Source organism: Pleurodeles waltl, chromosome 5 (genome assembly GCF_031143425.1).
Source record: "Pleurodeles waltl isolate 20211129_DDA chromosome 5, aPleWal1.hap1.20221129, whole genome shotgun sequence".
NCBI lineage: Eukaryota > Metazoa > Chordata > Amphibia > Caudata > Salamandridae > Pleurodeles > Pleurodeles waltl.
The window spans coordinates 35,884,344-35,903,230 of record NC_090444.1 but is presented as its reverse complement, the minus strand read 5'-3'; the positions used below and the strand labels follow the sequence as shown (position 1 = coordinate 35,903,230).

The 18,887-nt window shown below is 53.3% G+C and overlaps 1 protein-coding gene across 1 annotated transcript in view; it reads right to left on the bottom strand.

Annotated features, from left to right (window-relative positions):
• LOC138296955 (olfactory receptor 2D2-like) overlaps nt 1–16,265 on the bottom strand; it is a 50,949-nt gene extending 34,684 nt beyond the window's left edge. Inside the window, exon 1 of the mRNA XM_069236471.1 lies at nt 16,194–16,265. Coding sequence (XP_069092572.1) covers nt 16,194–16,265 — 72 coding nt within the window. The remainder of the gene's footprint in view (nt 1–16,193) is intronic.
• Between the last annotated feature and the right edge of the window lie 2,622 nt (nt 16,266–18,887).

Genomic DNA, 18,887 nt, shown 5'->3' with positions numbered 1-18,887 from the left:
AAAGGGTAGTCTGCTCAACAATGAGCGTCCTCACAAGGTCAATGAGCTCCGCACTGAGGGCAGCAGGGGTGACAGGGGCAGGGGCAGGGGCTGAGGTGCCTGGGGCGAGGGAGACGCCCGCCTTCCTGGGCGAGCGGGCACGGAGCGTAGGCTGAGGGGCTGCAGGGAGGGCGGGGCTGGTGCGCTGGGTGGCAGCTGTACCTGTAGAGGCGGGGCTCCCGGATGTTTCCGCCACCGCTAGGGAGCACCCATCCAAGGACGTGTCTGTGTCGCTGCTCTCACCACCGGACTCCGTTGTGGTGCTCCCCTCGCCCTCCGGATCACTGGTGCCCTCGGTGTCTGTTCCTGGGCCCACCGGGGCCTTGTGACTTGCAGCACCCTCGTGCTCCGATGGCAAATCTCCTCCGCCTGATGATGCTAATGCACACATGCACAAGTAGATGAAGAAGAAGGGGGGGGAGAAAAAAGAAGACCAGGTTGAGTGCATGCAATGTCAACACCGTTGGCGGAGAGGACAGACACAGGAGCCTCATGCACTAAGCCGCGCATTCGGGGTACACTACTCAGTACTTCTGACTAAGACAACAGGTCAAGAGAGGACAAACGCGCAGATGTGTGAGGCTGGACCATCAATAGCTGTACTTGTCACCCTACAGAGGTGGGGGCCGGGAGCACAGGGCCATGCCTAAGGGAGAGGACTACACTACAGAAAGCGCCCTGGCCTAATGTCACCCACAACCCTCCTCCCCCACCCAGACGCCTCCACTGCGCAGAACGATAGCAGAATGTGCTGATACTCACCCCCTTGTGTCTGCTGTGATGCTCTCAAGCGCCCATCCAAATCAGGGTAGGCCACCGCCAGGATCCGGGACATCAGGGGGGTCAGGGTACGACTGGCACCCCTCCTAGGTTGGGAGGCCATCCCCAGCAGTGACTCGGCGGTCTTCCTGGTTCCGCGGCGGATGTCCTCCCACCTCTTGCGGCAGTGGGTGCCCCGTCTGACGTGGACCCCCAGGGCCCGGACTTCCTTGGCGATGGCACGCCAAATCTCGACTTTCTGATGGGCGCTGACCTATGTGACATGTAGAGGGTGGGAAGGAAACATTCATCAACTTACTGCATGTTAGATGTGATTGGCCCCCCCTCCCCAACCTTGCCATATGGCACATGCTCTCATCTGTCGTGCGTTGCACTCCTCATTCGCCCCCCACCCCACCAACTTACATCCACCCCACTCCACACAGGCATCGCCCATTCCATGTGCACCCGGTGTACTTACCTGTTGGTCTGGAGGACCGTAGAGTAACGCATACTGGGGGAGGACCCCATCCACGAGCTTCTCCAACTCTTCAGACGTGAAGGCAGGGGCCCTTTCCCAAGTCGCAGCAGCCATTGTCACTTCCAGACCGAGGTCACAGCAGCACTTGCAGTATAGGTCCTCTCCTGTGGATGATCAGGTCTCGAGTGATTAGGCAGATAGAAAATGGCGGTCACGCCCGCGGCGGTGCGTACAGCGGCGGTGCGTACCGCTACCGCCGGCGCACATCGTCATTGGCTCCTGAAACCCATAGCATTCAATGTTAACCAATGCGGCTCCATGTAGCGGTCTTCGATTGCCTACCGCCACGGTGTGCTCCGCCTGCGCATTGACCTCACATCCCATTGTCCCACTTCACAGGTCAGGCAGCCGCCATTTCAAGGGCCCTCATGGCATAATTTCTACTGCGACACACAGGCCTAGGCCTTGCATTGCCACACATACACGCCTTTCAAAACATAGATAACCGTGTGCTATGCAAGCTGTGGTGAACGTACCAGTGATTGGCTTGACTCTGTGCTCCATGTTGTCATTCCTAGGCACCGTCCGCTGGGACTTGCGAGGAGAAGGATGAATCCTCGCGTGTACCGACCGCTGGTGGACCTGTCGACAATGGAAGAACGCCACATCATACTACGATACCGACTTGACCGTGCCACTATCCATGAACTGTGTGCCCAGCTGGAGCCAGCCCTGATGTCCCCCATCCGCCAACCCACAGGAATTCCCCCTCTGGTGCAGGTTCTGTCAGCCCTCCATTTTCTTGCAAGTGGCTCATTCCAGACAACAGTGGCCATATCATCTGGAATGTCTCAGCCTATGTTTTCCAAAGTTTTGTCTAGAGTGTTGTCTGCCCTGACGAAACACATGCGGAGTTACATTATATTCCCTGAGGAGGGTGATTTGGCCACTGTGAAGGGTGATTTTTATGCCCTTGGACATATTCCCAACATCATTGGTGCCATTGATGGGACCCATGTAGCCTTAGTCCCCCCAAAAGACGATTGGATGGTCCAGATGGTGGTGTTGAAGCAGCTGTGGAGCCTGCGGAGAGTGAAGAGGAGGAAGACTCAGAGAACGACACAGACAACAGGGACAGAGTTATCCAACAGTATTTTCAGTAGCACACAGGTAAGAATCAACCACGCCATTTTACTTTTCCTGCAAGCCTCCTGCTTCTCAACTTTGTCTATGACCCCCCAGTTCTTTTAAACTGATGTTTGATTTTCCCTTCCCTTTTCAGTGCTGTATGACCCACTCCGTGACTACTGCTTGGTTAGCCCATGGACTAATGCTTATTGATCTCGGTATGTGTTCAGCACAAAATTAACAGAACATAATTGATCGGTAATGTGTTATACATTTGTAAATAATACAGCATGACTCCTGTTTGATTTCAGTGCATTGAGTGATTTATTTTTTGTGCTAGATAATGGTACATGATATAAACACGGTGATGGGTGGGGGTGGAGTAATGGCCATGGCAGAGTCCAGTTCTCAGTCTCACAGGTGCATTGTCCATATGCCTGTGGAAGGATGGAGCAGGGGCAGTTCAAGGTTGGACAGGGTGGCAATGTGGGACAGTGGGATGACTTCATGTGGGGCCCCTTGTCTCATGCTGGCGGGGGTTTTGACATCCTACTCTGTCGATTTTTTGGATCTCAGGCTCCTCTTGCGGGGTGGTTGTTCTTCAGCAGGAGGTGGAGTTCTGGTGGCCTGTCGTTGTGGTGGGGCCTCCTGTCCACTAGCGCCGGCGGAGGTGGTAGGCTGTTCCTGGCTAGTGACAGGGGCCCTGTGTGGTGCCACACGGTCCCGCAACGTGTCTTCTATCCGGTTGAGGGCCTGGACTATGCTCCCCATAGCGGTAGAGATGTTGGTGAGTTGATTGGTGAACCCCATGTAGCGTTCCTCCTGCTGTGCCTGGATCTCCTGGAACCTGGCCAGTACCGTCGCCATCGTCTCTTGGGAGTGGTGGTAGGCTGCCATGATGGTGGTGAGGGCCTCTTGGAGAGTGGGTTCCCTGGGCCTCTCCTCCCCCCCCTGTCGCACAGCAGCCCTCCGAGTTGCCCTGTTTCCCCCGGCCTCTGTCCCCTGGACGGTGTGCCCACTACCACTGCCCCCAGGTCCCTGTTGTTGTTGGGGTGGTGGGTTAGCCTGGGTGCCCTGTAGTGGCAGACACACCGCTGATTGACCTGTCCTAGAGACAGAGGCATGGGCCCGCTGGGTGGGAGCTGTGCTGTTGGTCCCAGAGGGGGTTGGGTCTGCTGTGGCCTGTGTGTGGGGAACCGACTGTCCAGAGGTCCCCGATGGTCCGGGCTGGTCATCAGGTTCCAGGTCGACAGAGCTGCTGTCATCACTGGGGGCCTCTTCCGGGGGGGGGATGGACATTTCTGGACCCTCCTCGCCGGTGTGTTGGCGTTCGGGTCCTGCATGGGGTAAGAGAGTATGGTTATTGTTTCTGCGTGTTCTATTGCGTGCCATTGATTGGTGCCCTTGTCCCCCAGTGCTGCCATTCCCTTGGGGGAGGTGTTGTGGGGGTGTTTTGGGGGGGGGGGTATGTGCAGTGGTCATGCTTGGGTGATGGGTGTCCATAGTTTGTGGGGGCATGCAGGGGTTGGTGTTGGGTGGGTTGTGCTGGAGAGACATACTCAGGGAGGATGTGTGATGGGGGTTGGGGGTGAGGGTGGTGGTGGGGGTTAGCATGCTGGGGGGGGGTGAAGTAGTTGAGATTGTACTTACCAGAGTCCATTCCTCCGTGTACTCCAGCGAGGCCATCAGGATGCAGGATGTTTAGTACCTCTTGCTCCCATGCTGTGAATTCGGGTGGAGTGGGTGGGGGTCCCCCGCCAGTCTTCTGCACTGCGATGTTGTGTCGCGAGACCATCGAGCGCACCTTTCCCCTTAAGTCGTTCCAGCGTTTGCGGATGTCGTCTCGATTTCTGGGATGCTGTCCCACCGCGTTGACCCTGTCCACGATCCGCTGCCATAGCTCCGCCTTCCTGGCTATAGTGGTGTGCTGCACCTGTGAGCCGAAGAGCTGCGGTTCAACTCTTATGATTTACTCCACCATGACCCGGAGTTCTTGGTCCGAAAAGCGTGGGTGCCTTTGGGGTGCCATGGGGTGGTGTGGATGAGGTGTGGGGTGGTGTATATGGTGATGAGTGTGTTGGTGTGTGGTGCTTTGTGCTTCTATGTGGTGTGTGTGATGGTGTAGTGTGCCTCTGTGTGATGTAGCTCTCTATTCTGTGATGTGTCTCTCTCTCCTTCGTCTCTGATCTTCGGTCGTAGGGGTTTGTGGGTGATGTGGGTGTGTGTTTTATAGTTGTATGGATGTGTGGGAGTGTTGTTGGTATGTGTGTCAGGTGTGTGTATTTCAAATTGCCCAATGTGGCAGTGTTTTGTATGTGTGTGTGTATTTTGAGCGCGCCGGTGTGTACCGCCAATGGAATACCGCGGTTGAAAGACCGCCGCGTGGATTGGTGGGTCAGAATGGCATGGGCGTGTTTGTGTTAGCGTGGCGGTGGAGGTTTGGTCATCTCCAGTTTTCCGCGGCCCGCTGATGAGGCGGCCTTCCTTGGATGTCGGGTTTTTGGCGGATTCACAGTTGGTGGTCAGAATGACTGTGGCGGTTTACCGCGGCGGTAGTATGGCGGAGTTCTGACCGGCGGTATGGCCCTTTTACCGCCAAGGCCAGAATGACCCCCAAAATCTCTCTTTGAGTATGTATATGAATATACTGCAACCAGTCTATGGTTTACAATGAAACAATGCCAACAAAATCTGTAAGGGGAACTGGAATTTGGTTAATTAACGAATCAGATGCATTACAAAATAATGAAATGCAAACATTAATTGATAATGGAACATTTAAAAAATGTGTCTCCTCAATTCATAATAAATTGTGCTTAGAATTTCACAAATAATTGTGATCAAATGTTTGATAATGGCATAGCAGGGCCACTAGCAAATAGAGAAACCTGAAAGGCATAACAGAATACATCTTGACACTTATAGCATGGGTAAGCTTTGTCAAAGCTGAGTTAATGATTACTTTCTAGATGATGTAGAACAATTGCATTCCATAAAAAAACTAAGGGCCTGATTTAGATTTCAGTGGAAGGGTTACTCCATCACAACTGTGACGCATGTCCCATTTGCCAAAATCTAATTAACATTGTTTTCTATGGTACGGATTTTGAAGGATGGGACGTCTGTTATCGCTGCAATTGAGTAACCCCTCCTCCAAGATCTAAATCAGGCCCAAAGATTTATGTTTCCCTGAAGAGTCCACATCAATGAGGATCAATGGAACAATAAATCAGGACTTGACTGCATTAACTGTAATGCATCGCTGCTTCACACATGCCATAGAACTGCAGACCTTTACATGGTTCTGTGATTCCCAAGGCTCAGAAGATGCCATATGAAGTCTGCAGTTGCAGGCTGTTAGCTATCCTCACCTGGGTCTGCCTTCTTTTGTGCATCTGGTCTTCTACCTGCTTCTTCTTGCTCCTTCATCTCCGAATTGGAAATCACCTTGTCGCGTAGGCTCTCTCATTCTAATGAGACTACTGGATTTTGAGCAGCAGAATCACCCATGGTGTGGGAGACTGGCGGGCTGCGGTAAGTTGGCGGTAACACCGCCAACAGGTTAGCGATGTTACTCCAGCTATTATGACCGTGGCGCAATAGCCACGGCCATACCGCCGGCCACTCCACTATACTGCCAGGCTTTCACCTGCTGGTCATAATCCCCAACCAACAGTGGTAAACACCGCCATGGAAAGGCTGGCAGTAAGGGGGACTTGCGGTGCCCCTGGGGCCCCCTGCACTGCCCATGCACTTGGCATGGGCAGTGCAGGGGCCCCCAGGCATAGCCCAGTCGTGCATTTCACTGCCCGCTGCACATCAGCATTGCTGCCGGCTCTATTACGAGCTGGCAGCAATGTTGATGTGAATTTTCCACTGGGCCAGGGAAGGTAACACTGTTACCGTCCGCTGACCCAGCGGAAAAGTCATATTAGGGAGCCAGAAATACCGCCAGCACTGGCTTTTTGAAAGACCGCCGAGGTTGTAATGAGGGTCTAAGTCTTACCCACTGCGGGTGACACCTGTCGCTCCAATCCGGGTTTTGCTCCGGCCAACTAACAGTGCCTCATCTCTACCCAAGGATAGTGATGACTGGGCAGCCAAGCGCATGACATACTTGGCTTCTCAGGGAAGTCGTTGTCACTCAGGTCTCATCCGTTTCTCTCATTTACAATATAGTCTCATATATAAATGACAAACAGAAGCAGTATATGTTTCAACAATGAGTTTAATAAAATGAATGCTTCTTAGATAGCAAAGCGTGAGCTGCAATAACCAGGACGACACAACATGACAGTATTAAAATTGTGACGAGAAGAGTGAAGCATAAAAACAACACTATCATATTGTCACTATAATTGATGGACTAATTCTTACCTAGGTTATGATCGAGCACAGCATGTTAAGCTCTAATTCTGCCCTTCAGGTTCCCCTGGGAAGACATCAATCTCTATACCTGAGCAAAGGACTGCAAACTGCGTTAGCATCTGTAGCAAAGCATTCAGCAATCTGCATACAGTTGTGGTTCACTGGCTGTAATCTCCCTCTAAAGTGTAAGGGACAAGGAAGTGTTTTTATAACAACACAACTGATGTTCTGAGAAAATGTCCCTACGTAAGGATGTGTATTTTCTAAAAATGTTGGAGACTAAGGGCCAGATGTAGGAAAATACGGCATTGCGACTCGCAATTTGCAAGTCGCAATGCCGGATGCAGGATGGTGTCCCTGACACCATCTGCGAGTTGCAAGGGGGTCGCAAAGGCCCACCTCATTAATATTAATGAGGTGGGCCACAATTTGCGAACTCCTTGCGAGTCGCAGCACTCACAGGGATGGTGGCCTGCTGGCGACAGCAGACCTCTATGTCTGTGACTGCTTTTAAATAAAGCAGTTTCTTTTTGTAATACAGCCCGTTTTCCTTAAAGGAAAACGAGATGCATTACAAAATGAAAAAAATGAAACGTATCAGTTTAATTTTTTCAGAGCAGGCAGTGGTCCATAGGACCACTGCCTGCTCTGAAAAAATGTTTTCAAGGCCATTCACAAAGGGGAAGAGGTCCCATGAGGACCCTTTCCCTTTTGCGAATGGGTTACCACCAATGTGACACTGGTGGTAACTGCGATTGCTTTGCGACCGCATTCGTGGTCACAAAGCAATCCTACATCGCGTTGCGACTCGCAGATAAGAAGCTGAACACCCCTTCCTATTTGCGTCTCGCAGTCCCTTTTTGCGAGTCAGTAACCAGGTCACCGACTTGCAAAATGGGAATGGGCATTGCGATGTGGGTTTTGCACCTCCCAAACAGCGGTTTTTGCTGTTTGCGATGCGTTAAAGGCTTTCTACATCTGGCCCTAAACTTCTACGACGTTCACCGGCAATGTACTGTGCTGTAGCCTTGGAAGAAGCACAGAGTGAACAAGAATGTCTTGTTTTAGAACAGAGTGCTGGCCTAGGCAAAAACAGTTAGATAAACAGAAAATATGGTTATTGTAACAATAATAAGACGAAGCTGAAATAAAATATATCTAAGTTAAAGTGTACAGCGGCCTAGTGTGTTAACAAAATGTGCATGGAGCTATAACTAAAATGGCTACACAACAACCTGTCTGAGGGGTTACAGCTTCCCTAGTCCATCCACTTCAGGTTTTTGTTCTCTTTACTTTTTCTTTTCCGTCAGGGCTATTTCTTCTTAAGTTCCTTTCTGATTGTTCCCAGTCCATTGTTTTTCATATCATGTGATGTTTTCATGTAACTTTCATATATAAAGACTTCATTCTGGTTGGAGGGTACATCATAACAAAAATATGGTCCTCATTACAAACCTGGCGGTAAATGCTGCCTACCGCCGCGCTGACGGCTGCCAATATACTGTGACAGTGGCGTTATTCCGCTACGGGTATTATGACCCAGATTGAGAAATCCGGCACTACACAGGCCCCCACACAAGTCCAGTATTGGGACCCACGAATCACCACGGCGGTCTTTCAACCGCGGTAAACCACTGGCGGTACACACCGCCGCGCTCAAAATATACACACTCTTACAAAACTACACCACATTGGACAATTCAAACTACACACAACTGACACACATACACACACCACACCCACACACCCAATCCAATATAAAACACACACCCACATTACTCACAACCCCTTACAATGAAAAAAAAGATAGCTAACAGAGAGAGACAAGCCAGGAGCACCCACTCAATCAGAGCCACAAAACACCATCACCCATACACCATCCACATACCACACACCCCAACACATCACCCCACACACCCTCACACATACCACTTACACCACATCCATGGTACCCCAAAGACACCCCAGCTTTTCAGAGGAGGAGCTAAGGGTCATGGTGGAGGAAATCATCCGAGTAGAGCCACGGCTATTCGGATCACAGGTGCAGCAGACGTCCATTGCAAGGCATTTGGAGCTATGGCTGAGAATCGTGGACAGGGCCAACGCCGCGAGACAGCACCCCAGAACAAGGGATGACATCAGGAAGAGGCAGAACGACCTACGAGGTAAGGTACATTTCATGGTTGCAAGACACCAGTTAGCAGTACAGAGGACTAGCAGTGGACCCCCACCTTCTCCCCCACAACTAACAACATGGGAGGAGCAAGTCTTGGCGATCATGCATCCTGAGTGCCTCGCAGAAGTAGCAGGAGGACTGGACTCTGGTAAGTGAAATCTTTACTACTATCACTCCCCAACGTGCGTGCCATCACATACCCCCACCCTCACTCCCATCACTCCACCACCTCACACATACCCCACTATCACAACCCACCCATCCTAATACCAAGCCCTGCATGCCACAACAATCCATGGTCCCCCATCACAGAAATGCATGGACACACATCTCCACAGCATGCCCAGTAGAGAAAATCAACTAGACCACAAAATCACCACACACACAAGGCAAAGCTGACAGGGAAATCACAACCATAAAGGGCAACACACCCATGCACAAGATGGCACATGCAGATACAATAACACTGCATTTGCAACCCCACAGGACCCCTACTCAATGGCACCAGAGAGGAGTTGCCAGCAACATCCAGTCCACCCCCAGAAGAGACCTACAGTGACGACAGCAGCTCTGCATGCCTGGAGCACGATGAACAACCTGGCCCATCAGGGACCTCTGGACAGTCAGTTACCCTGCCACAGTCCCAACCCACCACAGAGCCTCCCCCTCAGGAAATACCACCACAGCACCCACCCAGCGGGCCCATGCCACTGTCCCCAGGACACATCAATCAGCAATGTGTCCACCACTACAGGGACCCCAGGCAACCCCACTAACCCAGGACAATCAGGGACCTGGGGTCAGTGGCAGTGGGCACACAGTTCAGGGGACAGAGGCACAGGACAACAGGTAAGCTGGGAGGAGTGCTGTGCGACAGGGGGAGGACAGGCCCAGGGAACCCACTCTCCAGGAGGCACTCACCAAGATCCTGGGACCATACCACCATTCCCAGGAGACGATGGGCCAGATACTGACCAAGTTGCAGGAGACCCATAGGCTGCAGTAGGAACAGTACCTGGGGAACATCTACACCATCCTGGGCACCAGTGCAGGGGAGCTGGCTGACATGGCCAACACCATGAGGGAGGCAGTGGCACACCAACGGGTCCCTGACACTAGCCACACCGAAGAACAGCCCTCCACCTCCGCCGGTGCTAGTGGACAGGAGGCCCCACCACAGGAACAGCAGCCCACAAACAGTCCCTGCGATCCAGGCAGAAGGCAGAGAACATTGCCAAGGCCCCAGCCAGGAAATAAGACTCTCCTGATTGTCACCATTCTGTCCCACTCTGTCACCCTGTCCACCTTGAACTGCCATAGTCCCCTTCCTTTGCCCCCTTGGACAATGCACCTGTGATACCAAAAGACTGGACTCTAACTGGACATTCCTCCACCATCACCCCAGCCCATTGCACATCCCCCTCTACTTATGATCACTTAAATAAACACCCTTGGAACAAATACAAATCTGGAGTCTGTTAAATGATTCAAATATGTATTAGTACAACATTATCAAAGCATTGCAAGTCATATGTACAGTTAAATTTACATTCGAATGACCTTTAGTGGGCAGCAGTAAACATACCAGGAGCCAGAATGGGCCACAGATCTCTGAAAATAGAGATGCCAAAGGGTACAGTAAGTGGCTATAGACATAGGGAAATCAGGCCGCCATGTACAATGCCCAACAGAAAACTGAAATGTAAAGTGAAGCTACAGTGTCTTACCTGTGTGTCACTGGAAGTACTGCTGTATTATATTACTTCTGTTGTCCACATCTTCTTCTTCTGCCTCCTCTTCCTCACTGTCCACAGGCTCCACCGCTGCCACAATACCATCTACAGGCTCATCATCCTGCAGAAAAGGCACCTGGCATCTCAAGGCCAGGTTGTGCAACATGCAACATGCAACGATGATCTGGCACACCTTCTTGGGTGAGTAGCACATGGATCCACCTGTCAGATGGAGGCACCAGAACCTGACATTCAGGAGGCCAAAGGTTCTTTCAATTTTCCTCCTTGTTCACCCATGTGCCTCATTGTAACGTTCCTCTGCCCTTGTCTTGGCATTCCTCACTGGGGTCAGTAGCCATGAGAAGTTGGGGTAACCAGAGTCACCTGCATATATATTGAGGGATACCTGTTAGATGCACACTAACCCTTAGGGACAACACCATACCCAGACACCAACTTGTACTGGGTGGAGACTTGGGCTCACCTATTAGCCACACCCGGTGCCTCTGGAGTTGGCCCATCACATATGGGATGCTGCTATTCCACAAGATAAATGCGTCATGCACAGAGCCAAGATGCTTGGCATTCACATGGGAGATGTATTGGTCCACCAAACACACCATCTGCACATTCAGAGAGTGATAGCTTTTTCTATTCATGAACACTTGTTCATTTCTCCGGTGGGGGACAAATGCCACATGTGTACAATCAATGGCTCCAAGGATGTTGGGGATATGTCCCAGGGCATAAAAGTCAGCTTTTATTGTGGCCAAATCCTCCACCTGGGGGAAGATGATGTAGCTGCGCATGTGTTTCAGCAGGGCTGACAACACTATGGTCAACACGTTGGAGAACATTGGCTGAGACATCCCTGATGCCCTGGCCACTGTTGTTTGGAAGGAAACACTTGCCAGAAAATGGAGCACTGACAGGACCTGCACTGGAGGGGGGATACCTGTGGGCTGGTGGATAGCTGACTCTGTCTCCAATTGGGCACACAGTTCTTGGATTGTGGCCCGATCAACTCTGTATGTAAGGATAATGTGTCTGTCCTCAGTGAGCAGAGGGTCATATTCACACATCAATTGAAATAATGATACTCCTTTTCCTTTACAGAACCTGTATGTGAATCCAAGAGTCTGATTTTGTGCCAATGTCTGCTGTGACGCAGTTATGTGCCATGCCATGTGCCACCCTGAAATGGCAGCTGCCTGACCTCTGAAGAGGGACGAGTGGAAATGAGGTAATTCCGCTGGCGTTGTGAGACATTGCGGTAGGTGGTCGATGACCGCCGCGCAACTTCGCATTGGTTATCATTGGGCCCTCTGGGTTCCAGGAGCCAATGGCGTTGTACGCCGGTGGTGACGGTATGCACTGCCGCGGACATGACCGCCATTTTCTATCTATTCACTCACTTGGTATCTGACCTTCAACAGGAGAGGACATACACTGCAAGTGCTGCTGTGACCTGTGTCTGGAAGCCACAATGGCTCATGTGTCTGGGGAAAGGGCCCCTGCCTTCACTGTGGAGGAGTGGGAGAAACTGGTGGATGGGGTCCTACTCAGGAACACATTACTCTACGGTCCTCCAGATAAACAGGTGAGTACACTGTGAGCATGATGTGTGGGCCATGCATGTATGGATTGCTGTGTGTGTAAGCCACTTGTGGGGGAGGGCTGAGGCGTCCTGGCTGGCCAGAGTGCTGCATGTATGGTGCTCAAAGTATGTGCATCAGGGGATGAGAGGGATCTGGGTGGTCCATGAGTGTGACAATCCGGATGGTTAACTAATTCCCTTTTCTGCTGTATTTTCCATGCAGGTCAGCTCCCATCAGAAGAAGGATATTTGGCGTGCCATCGCCAAGGAGGTGCGGACCCTGGAGGTCTTTGACAGGCGGAGCACCAACTGCCGCAAACGGTGGGAGGACGTGCGCCGCTGGCAAGGAAGACGGCGGAGGCACAGCTGGGGCTGGCCTCCCAATGAGGAAGGGGTGCCTGACAAACCCTGCCCCCCTTGATGTTCCACATCCTGGCAGTGACCTATCCGGAGTTGGATGGGCACTTGGAGGCATCACAGCAGCCACTGGAGGAGTACAGATTCAGATTCCTGACTGTGCGTGTGTTAAGGTTTACCTCGGTGGAGTATGTGGGCTGTGGGTGCCCCTAGGCCAGGGCGAACATGGCAGGGTAGGTCTTTTGTTGGGCAGGCTCTGAAGCACTCCTACCTCAATAGTGTTAGTGGGCATCTACTACTGGCCAGGGTCCTGTGGGTTTCAGGTGTGCAGCTAATGGCGTCAGGCACTGTACCCCATGGGCTGGTGACTGTCTTAGTAGTGCATGGCCTAGTGCATAGGGCTGCTCCCTGTGTGTTGTGTATGTCAATGGTAATGGTATTGCTGGCACTGACCAAGTGTATCCTCTGTCTGTCTCCCCCCTTTTTGTTTTGTCACCCTGTCCTTGTGTGCATTAGCATCATCTGGCGGAGGAGCAGAGGCACCGGCCACGGAGGAAGCTGCATCCCACATGGACCTGGAGGCCAAATCCACCGAAGGTGAGGGCCCCAGTGGGACGGAGGGCGAAGGGAGCACCACGATGGGGACAGGAGGGGACACTACAGACAGCGACTCCTCCTACGCACTACAGGTACAGCTGCCATCCCCCTACCAGCATCGCCCTCCCAGCAGTCCCTTACCCATGGGGGTGGGCATCTCCTTCGCCCCAGGCACCTTAGGCCCTGCCCCAGTCAGCCCTGCTTCCCTCAGTGAGGAGGCTATTGACCTCCTGAGATCCCTCAATGTTGGGCAGTCAACCATTCTAAATGCCATCCAGGTTGTCGAGAGGCATTTGCAACAAACAAATGCATACCTGGAGGGCATTAACTCTGGCGTGGCGGCCCAACAGAGAGCATTTCAGGCTCTGGCCTCCTCCCTGATGGCAGCCCTTGTCCCTGTCTCTAGCCTCCCCCCTCCAACTTCCTCTACCCAGTCCCAATCCTCTCAACCCCAGCCTATCCCAAGCACACCTTCAGAACAGCATACACCCAGATCAACACACAAAAGTGGCTCAGGCAAACACAAGCGCCACACTTCATCTCACAGGCACTCACACAAGCACCATCCCTATTCAGACACACCAACATCCACTGCCTCCACTGTGTCCCCCTCCTCCTCATCGTCCACCTCCCTCCCAGTAGCTTCTCCACTCACACCTGCATGCACTACATCCTCATCCACTACCTCCATCACCAGCACGTCCATCACTACACACCCCTCACTGGCAGTCACCACCCCCACATCCATGCATACATTCCCTGTGTCCTCTCCCAGTGTGTCTGTGACCCCTCCTGCCAAAGTACACAAACAGAAGCACCCACCCACCCAACAGCCATCCACCTCAAAACAACATCCAGCCCATGCACCTGCACCCAAACTCAGCAGACAGATACCTCCTACAACCACTCCCTCTTCCTCCACTCTCACACCCTCTCCCTCTTCCCACCCCTGTGTCTCTAAGAAGCTTTTCCAAGCAAACATTGACCTCTTCCCTACCCCTCACCCCACCCGTCCTGTCCCTCTGGCCAGGGTGGCCAGAACCCAGCCGAGCACCTCAGCCACCAAGTCGACGTCCGCTGTGGTTCCTGCAGCTATCAGAGGCTCAAAGGGGGCACCCGTCAGCCCAGCCTGTGTGCCACCAACCCCTGCCAAGGCCAAAACCATTCCGCCACCTGGCAAGGTGAAGAGGGGGACAGCATCCAGCAAGGGAAGGAGCCAAAACCCCCAGCAAGGCCACCTCAAAGACTCCAGCTGCCAGACCCAAAGTCACACCACCATCTGCCAAGGTGAGGAAGGGGCACAAAACACCAGGCAAGGCACTTCAGCCGTATGAGGCTGCAGGTGATGGCCTGGTGGCTACCAGCACAACCGCCAGCACCGCCCCCAGCACCGCAGCCACTACCTCCAGCCACCCCACCGCTAGCACCGCTGCAAGCACCGCCACCTGCACCACCGCAAGCACCACTACTGTCAGCAGCCCCAGTGGGCAGCCATCCGAGGCTGCAGGAGAAGGGCTGGAGCCTCCCTCTACCCCTGGCAGCACCGGCAACTGCACTTTGGCCAGCACCACCACCTGAACCGCCGCTAGCACTGCCACCTGCACCGCTGACAGTAGCACCACTACCAGCAGCAGCAGCCCCAGTGGGCAGTCGTCCGAGGCTGCAGGAGAAGGACTGCAGCCTTCCTCCACCAATGGCAGCACCCCTAGCAGCACCGGCACTACCACCAGTTTGCAGCCATAGCCGCCGGCGGATGGAGTCTAGCCCTGCCTCCATGGACTATTATGCAACCTGGTCCCTGCAAATCTCAGGCCTCAGACACACAGGTGAGGGACTGTGAACTGCCACACCCCAAGTGTTGTATCACTGGGCACAAAGCCCCCTCCAGAACCAGTGAAAGAAGGCATCCACTCACCCTATCCTTGGCAGGATGAAGCACACTGGTCACAAAGCACCCTCCAGAACCACTGGAAGAAAGCATCCACTCACCCTATCCTTGGCAGGATGAGGCACACTGGGCACAAAGCCCCTCCATAACTTGTGGAGATATGCATCAACTCACCCTATCCTTGGCAGGATGAAGCACACTGGGCACAAAGGCCCCTCCAGAACCAGTGGAAGAAGGCATCCATTCACCCTATCCTTGGCAGGATGAAGCACACTGGGCACAAAGCCCCCTCCAGAACCAGTGGAGTTATGCATCCACTCACCCTATCCTTGGCAGGATGAAGCACACTGGGCACAAAGCCCCCTCCAGAACCAGTGGAGAAAGGCATCCAGTAGAGAGACTGTAGCTTTGCACTCCCCAGGACCAAGCAGTGGGCAAACCACCTACTTGAGAGACTGTGGCTTTGCACTCCCCAGGACCAAGCAGTGGGCAAACCACCAACTAGAGAGCTGTGGCTTTGCACTCCCCAGGACCCAAGCAGTGGGCAAACCACCCACTTAAGAGACTGTGGCCTTGCACTCCCCAGAACATAGCTGTGGGCATGGAGCCCCCTTGAGGAGCAGTGGCATTATTCCATCTTCTGGCTGAGGTGCCCCTTCCTTCCTCGTTCTCCTGAGGTGCCTTTGTGTTTTCGACCTGATGCCCCTGCAGTGTTCTCACCGTATTGAAGCAGGAGTCAAGTGTGGGCTTGGCCTATGAATTTTGGCCCAGTGGCCCACGGACATTTTGAGTGGACAATGTACTGCCTTACGTACATATTGCATATTTTTGTAAATACTGTTTTTCAAATTATTACATATATCAGACTATTTCTAGTATATCACTGATTTGACTCAATTCCTTTTGTTGTTGCTTTCTTCCAGGAGGTTACGGGGTGTCAATGTAATGTTGTTGCATGTGTCTGTGTGTATGGTGTTGTGGGTGATAGTGGGGGTGGGGGTGTTGCGTGTTGCGTGTGTGTGTCACTCTTTTTCCTCCCCCCTCCCCTGTGTACTAGGTGCAATACTCACCGTTGTACTTTCGTACTCCTGGTAAATTAGGAGGTAGACCAGCATGGGCAGGACCTGCAGCTCAGGCTCCATGGCGTCCTGGTTCTTCGTTGAGTGTCGAAAGGTGATTGGTTTCCCTTCCAAGTCCTGTTTCCGCCGTGATTTTGATGGCGTTGGTACCGCCCCGGAAAATCTGGCAGATGGACGGGTTGTGATTGGGGTAGGTGGTACATTGACTTCAGCCTGACTGTTGGCGGCTACCGCCGTCCTGTTTCCGCCGTGCTTTTGATGGCGTTGGTACCGCCCCGGAAAATCTGGCAGATGGACGGGTTGTGATTGGGGTAGGTGGTACATTGACTTCAGCCTGACTGTTGGCGGCTACCGCCGTGCTGTTTGTTGCTAACGTCATGGCGGTCAGAGTGTTAAAGTGGCTGTCTGTGTTGGTGGTTTCGCTGTGGTCGTGATCCCATTTTTTTTTTACCGCCGGCCTGTTGGCAGTATTAGGGCTGCTTTAACAACGACCGCCAGGGTTGTAATGAATTACATTCCACTGCAAACAAATAGAACCTATAGGCTCAGCTTGATTTGCTAACTTGGCACAAAATAGTAGTAAATCTGTCCCAGAGTGCCTGCTTCAAGAAGCTGTACTGTCTTTCACTGATATGTTGCCTTGGGGGCAGCGCACGTTCACAGTATTTATTGTAATAGGGTGTTAGTTAAGGAGAGATGACTATGCTCCTTCAGAAATAAACACAATCCTTGTCTGAGTGAACCACTAAAGTCACTAATTAATCTGAGCCCAACCCTCTAATAGCTATGGTACAAACCAATTTAGAAAAACCACTTTAATAAATACAATGACACCAAAGTGACAAAAATAAACTTAGAGGAAAAGGAGACATGATTTTTTTAAAGTTTTAAATATTCTGGAGGGGGCTTTGTGCCCAGAGTGCTTTGTGCAGCCCTGCCCGACACAGATGAGGGCCTGCCCCTTCTGCCAATGGGCCAGCGGTGATTGAGATGAAGGGCCCAGTTCAGCGGTGCTTGAGATGAAGGGCCCAGTTCAGCGGTGCTTGAGACGGCGGTGCCCTGTTCAGCGGTGCTTGAGACGGCGGTGCCCAGTTCAGTGGTGCTTGAGACGGCGGTGCCCTGTTCAGCGGTGCTTGAGACGGCGGTGCCCAGTTCAGCGGTGCTTGAGACGGCGGTGCCCAGTTCAGCGGTGCTTGAGATGAAGGGACCAGTTCAGCGGTGCTTGAGACAGCGGTGCTCAGTTCAGCGGTGCTTGAGACGCCGGTGCCCAGTTCAGCGGTGCTTGAGATGAAGGGCCCAGTTCAGCGGTGCTTGAGATGAAGGGCCCAGTTCACCGGTGCTTGAGACGGCGGTGCCCATTTCAGCGGTGCTTGAGATGAAGGGCCCAGTTCAGCGGTGCTTGAGATGAAAGGCCCAGTTCACCGGTGCTTGAGACGGCGGTGCCCAGTTTAGCGGTGCTTGAGACGGCGGTGCCCAGTTCAGCGGTGCTTGAGATGAAGGGCCCAGTTCAGCGGTGCTTGAGATGAAGGGCCAATTCAGCAGTGCTTGAGACGGCGGTGCCCAGTTCAGCGGTGCTTGAGATGAAGGGCCCTGTTCAGCGGTGCTTGAGACGGCGGTGCCCAGTTCAGCGGTGCTTGAGACGGTGGTGCCCAGTTCAGCGGTGCTTGAGATGAAGGGCCCAGTTCAGCGGTGCTTGAGACGGCGGTGCCCAGTTCAGCGGTGCTTGAGACGGCGGTGCCCAGTTCAGCGGTGCTTGAGACGGCAGTGCCCAGATCAGCAGTGCTTGAGATGAAGGGCCCAGTTCAGCGGTGCTTGAGACGGCGGTGCCCAGTTCAGCGGTGCTTGAGATGAAGTGCCCAGTTCAGCGGTGCTTGAGACGGCGGTGCCCAGTTCAGCGGTGCTTGAGACGGCGGTGCCAAGTTCAGCGGTGCTTGAGATGGCGGTGCCCAGTTCAGCGGTGCTTGAGACGGCGGTGCCCAGTTCAGCAGTGCTTGAGATGAAGGGCCGAGTTCAGCGGTGCTTGAGACGGCGGTGCCCAGTTCAGCGGTGCTTGATACGGCGGTGCCCTGTTCAGCGGTGCTTGAGATGAGTGTCCAGGTCAGCGGATCCGGCCATGGCATGGATGTCACTCGCCACCTGACTTGTGGCTGGCGGGGCCTTCCTGCCCATCTGTCTGGTGGCTCGCGGGGCCCTCCTAGGCTGCAGTACCGGGCCTGTGGGTGTCCTCCTGCACACCTGGGATGGGGCTGGTGGGGCCCTCCTGGCCAGCTGGCCTGCTGCCGGACTTGTCGGGCGTGCTGCCCTTCCCACCCTTCCCTGGTCGCCTGTGGCCCTTTCCCACCTTGGGCGGTGTGCCAGGTGGCACCCCACTTCCTGCAGGAGCCAAGGTAGGGATTTTGGTCCCCGGTGTCTTTGGCCTCTCGTGCCGGGCACTGGCAATCTTCGGGTGCTTTTCTGGGGGTGGGCTTGCCGTGCCTTGGCTCCTAGCTGAACTGGGTGCCCTTGAGGGTGGGGGACTCCACAGACCATGGCAAACAGTCTTTATAGGTCCTGGTTTTGTGGTGGCTGAGGTGCTGATTGGAGTCTTATGAGATGGACAGGGTGGGGGAGTTGTTGGAAAGAGGTCAAGTTTGGAAAGGAAAAGCAATTTCGAAAGAGAGGGACGGGTAGGTGTAGTGGGTATGG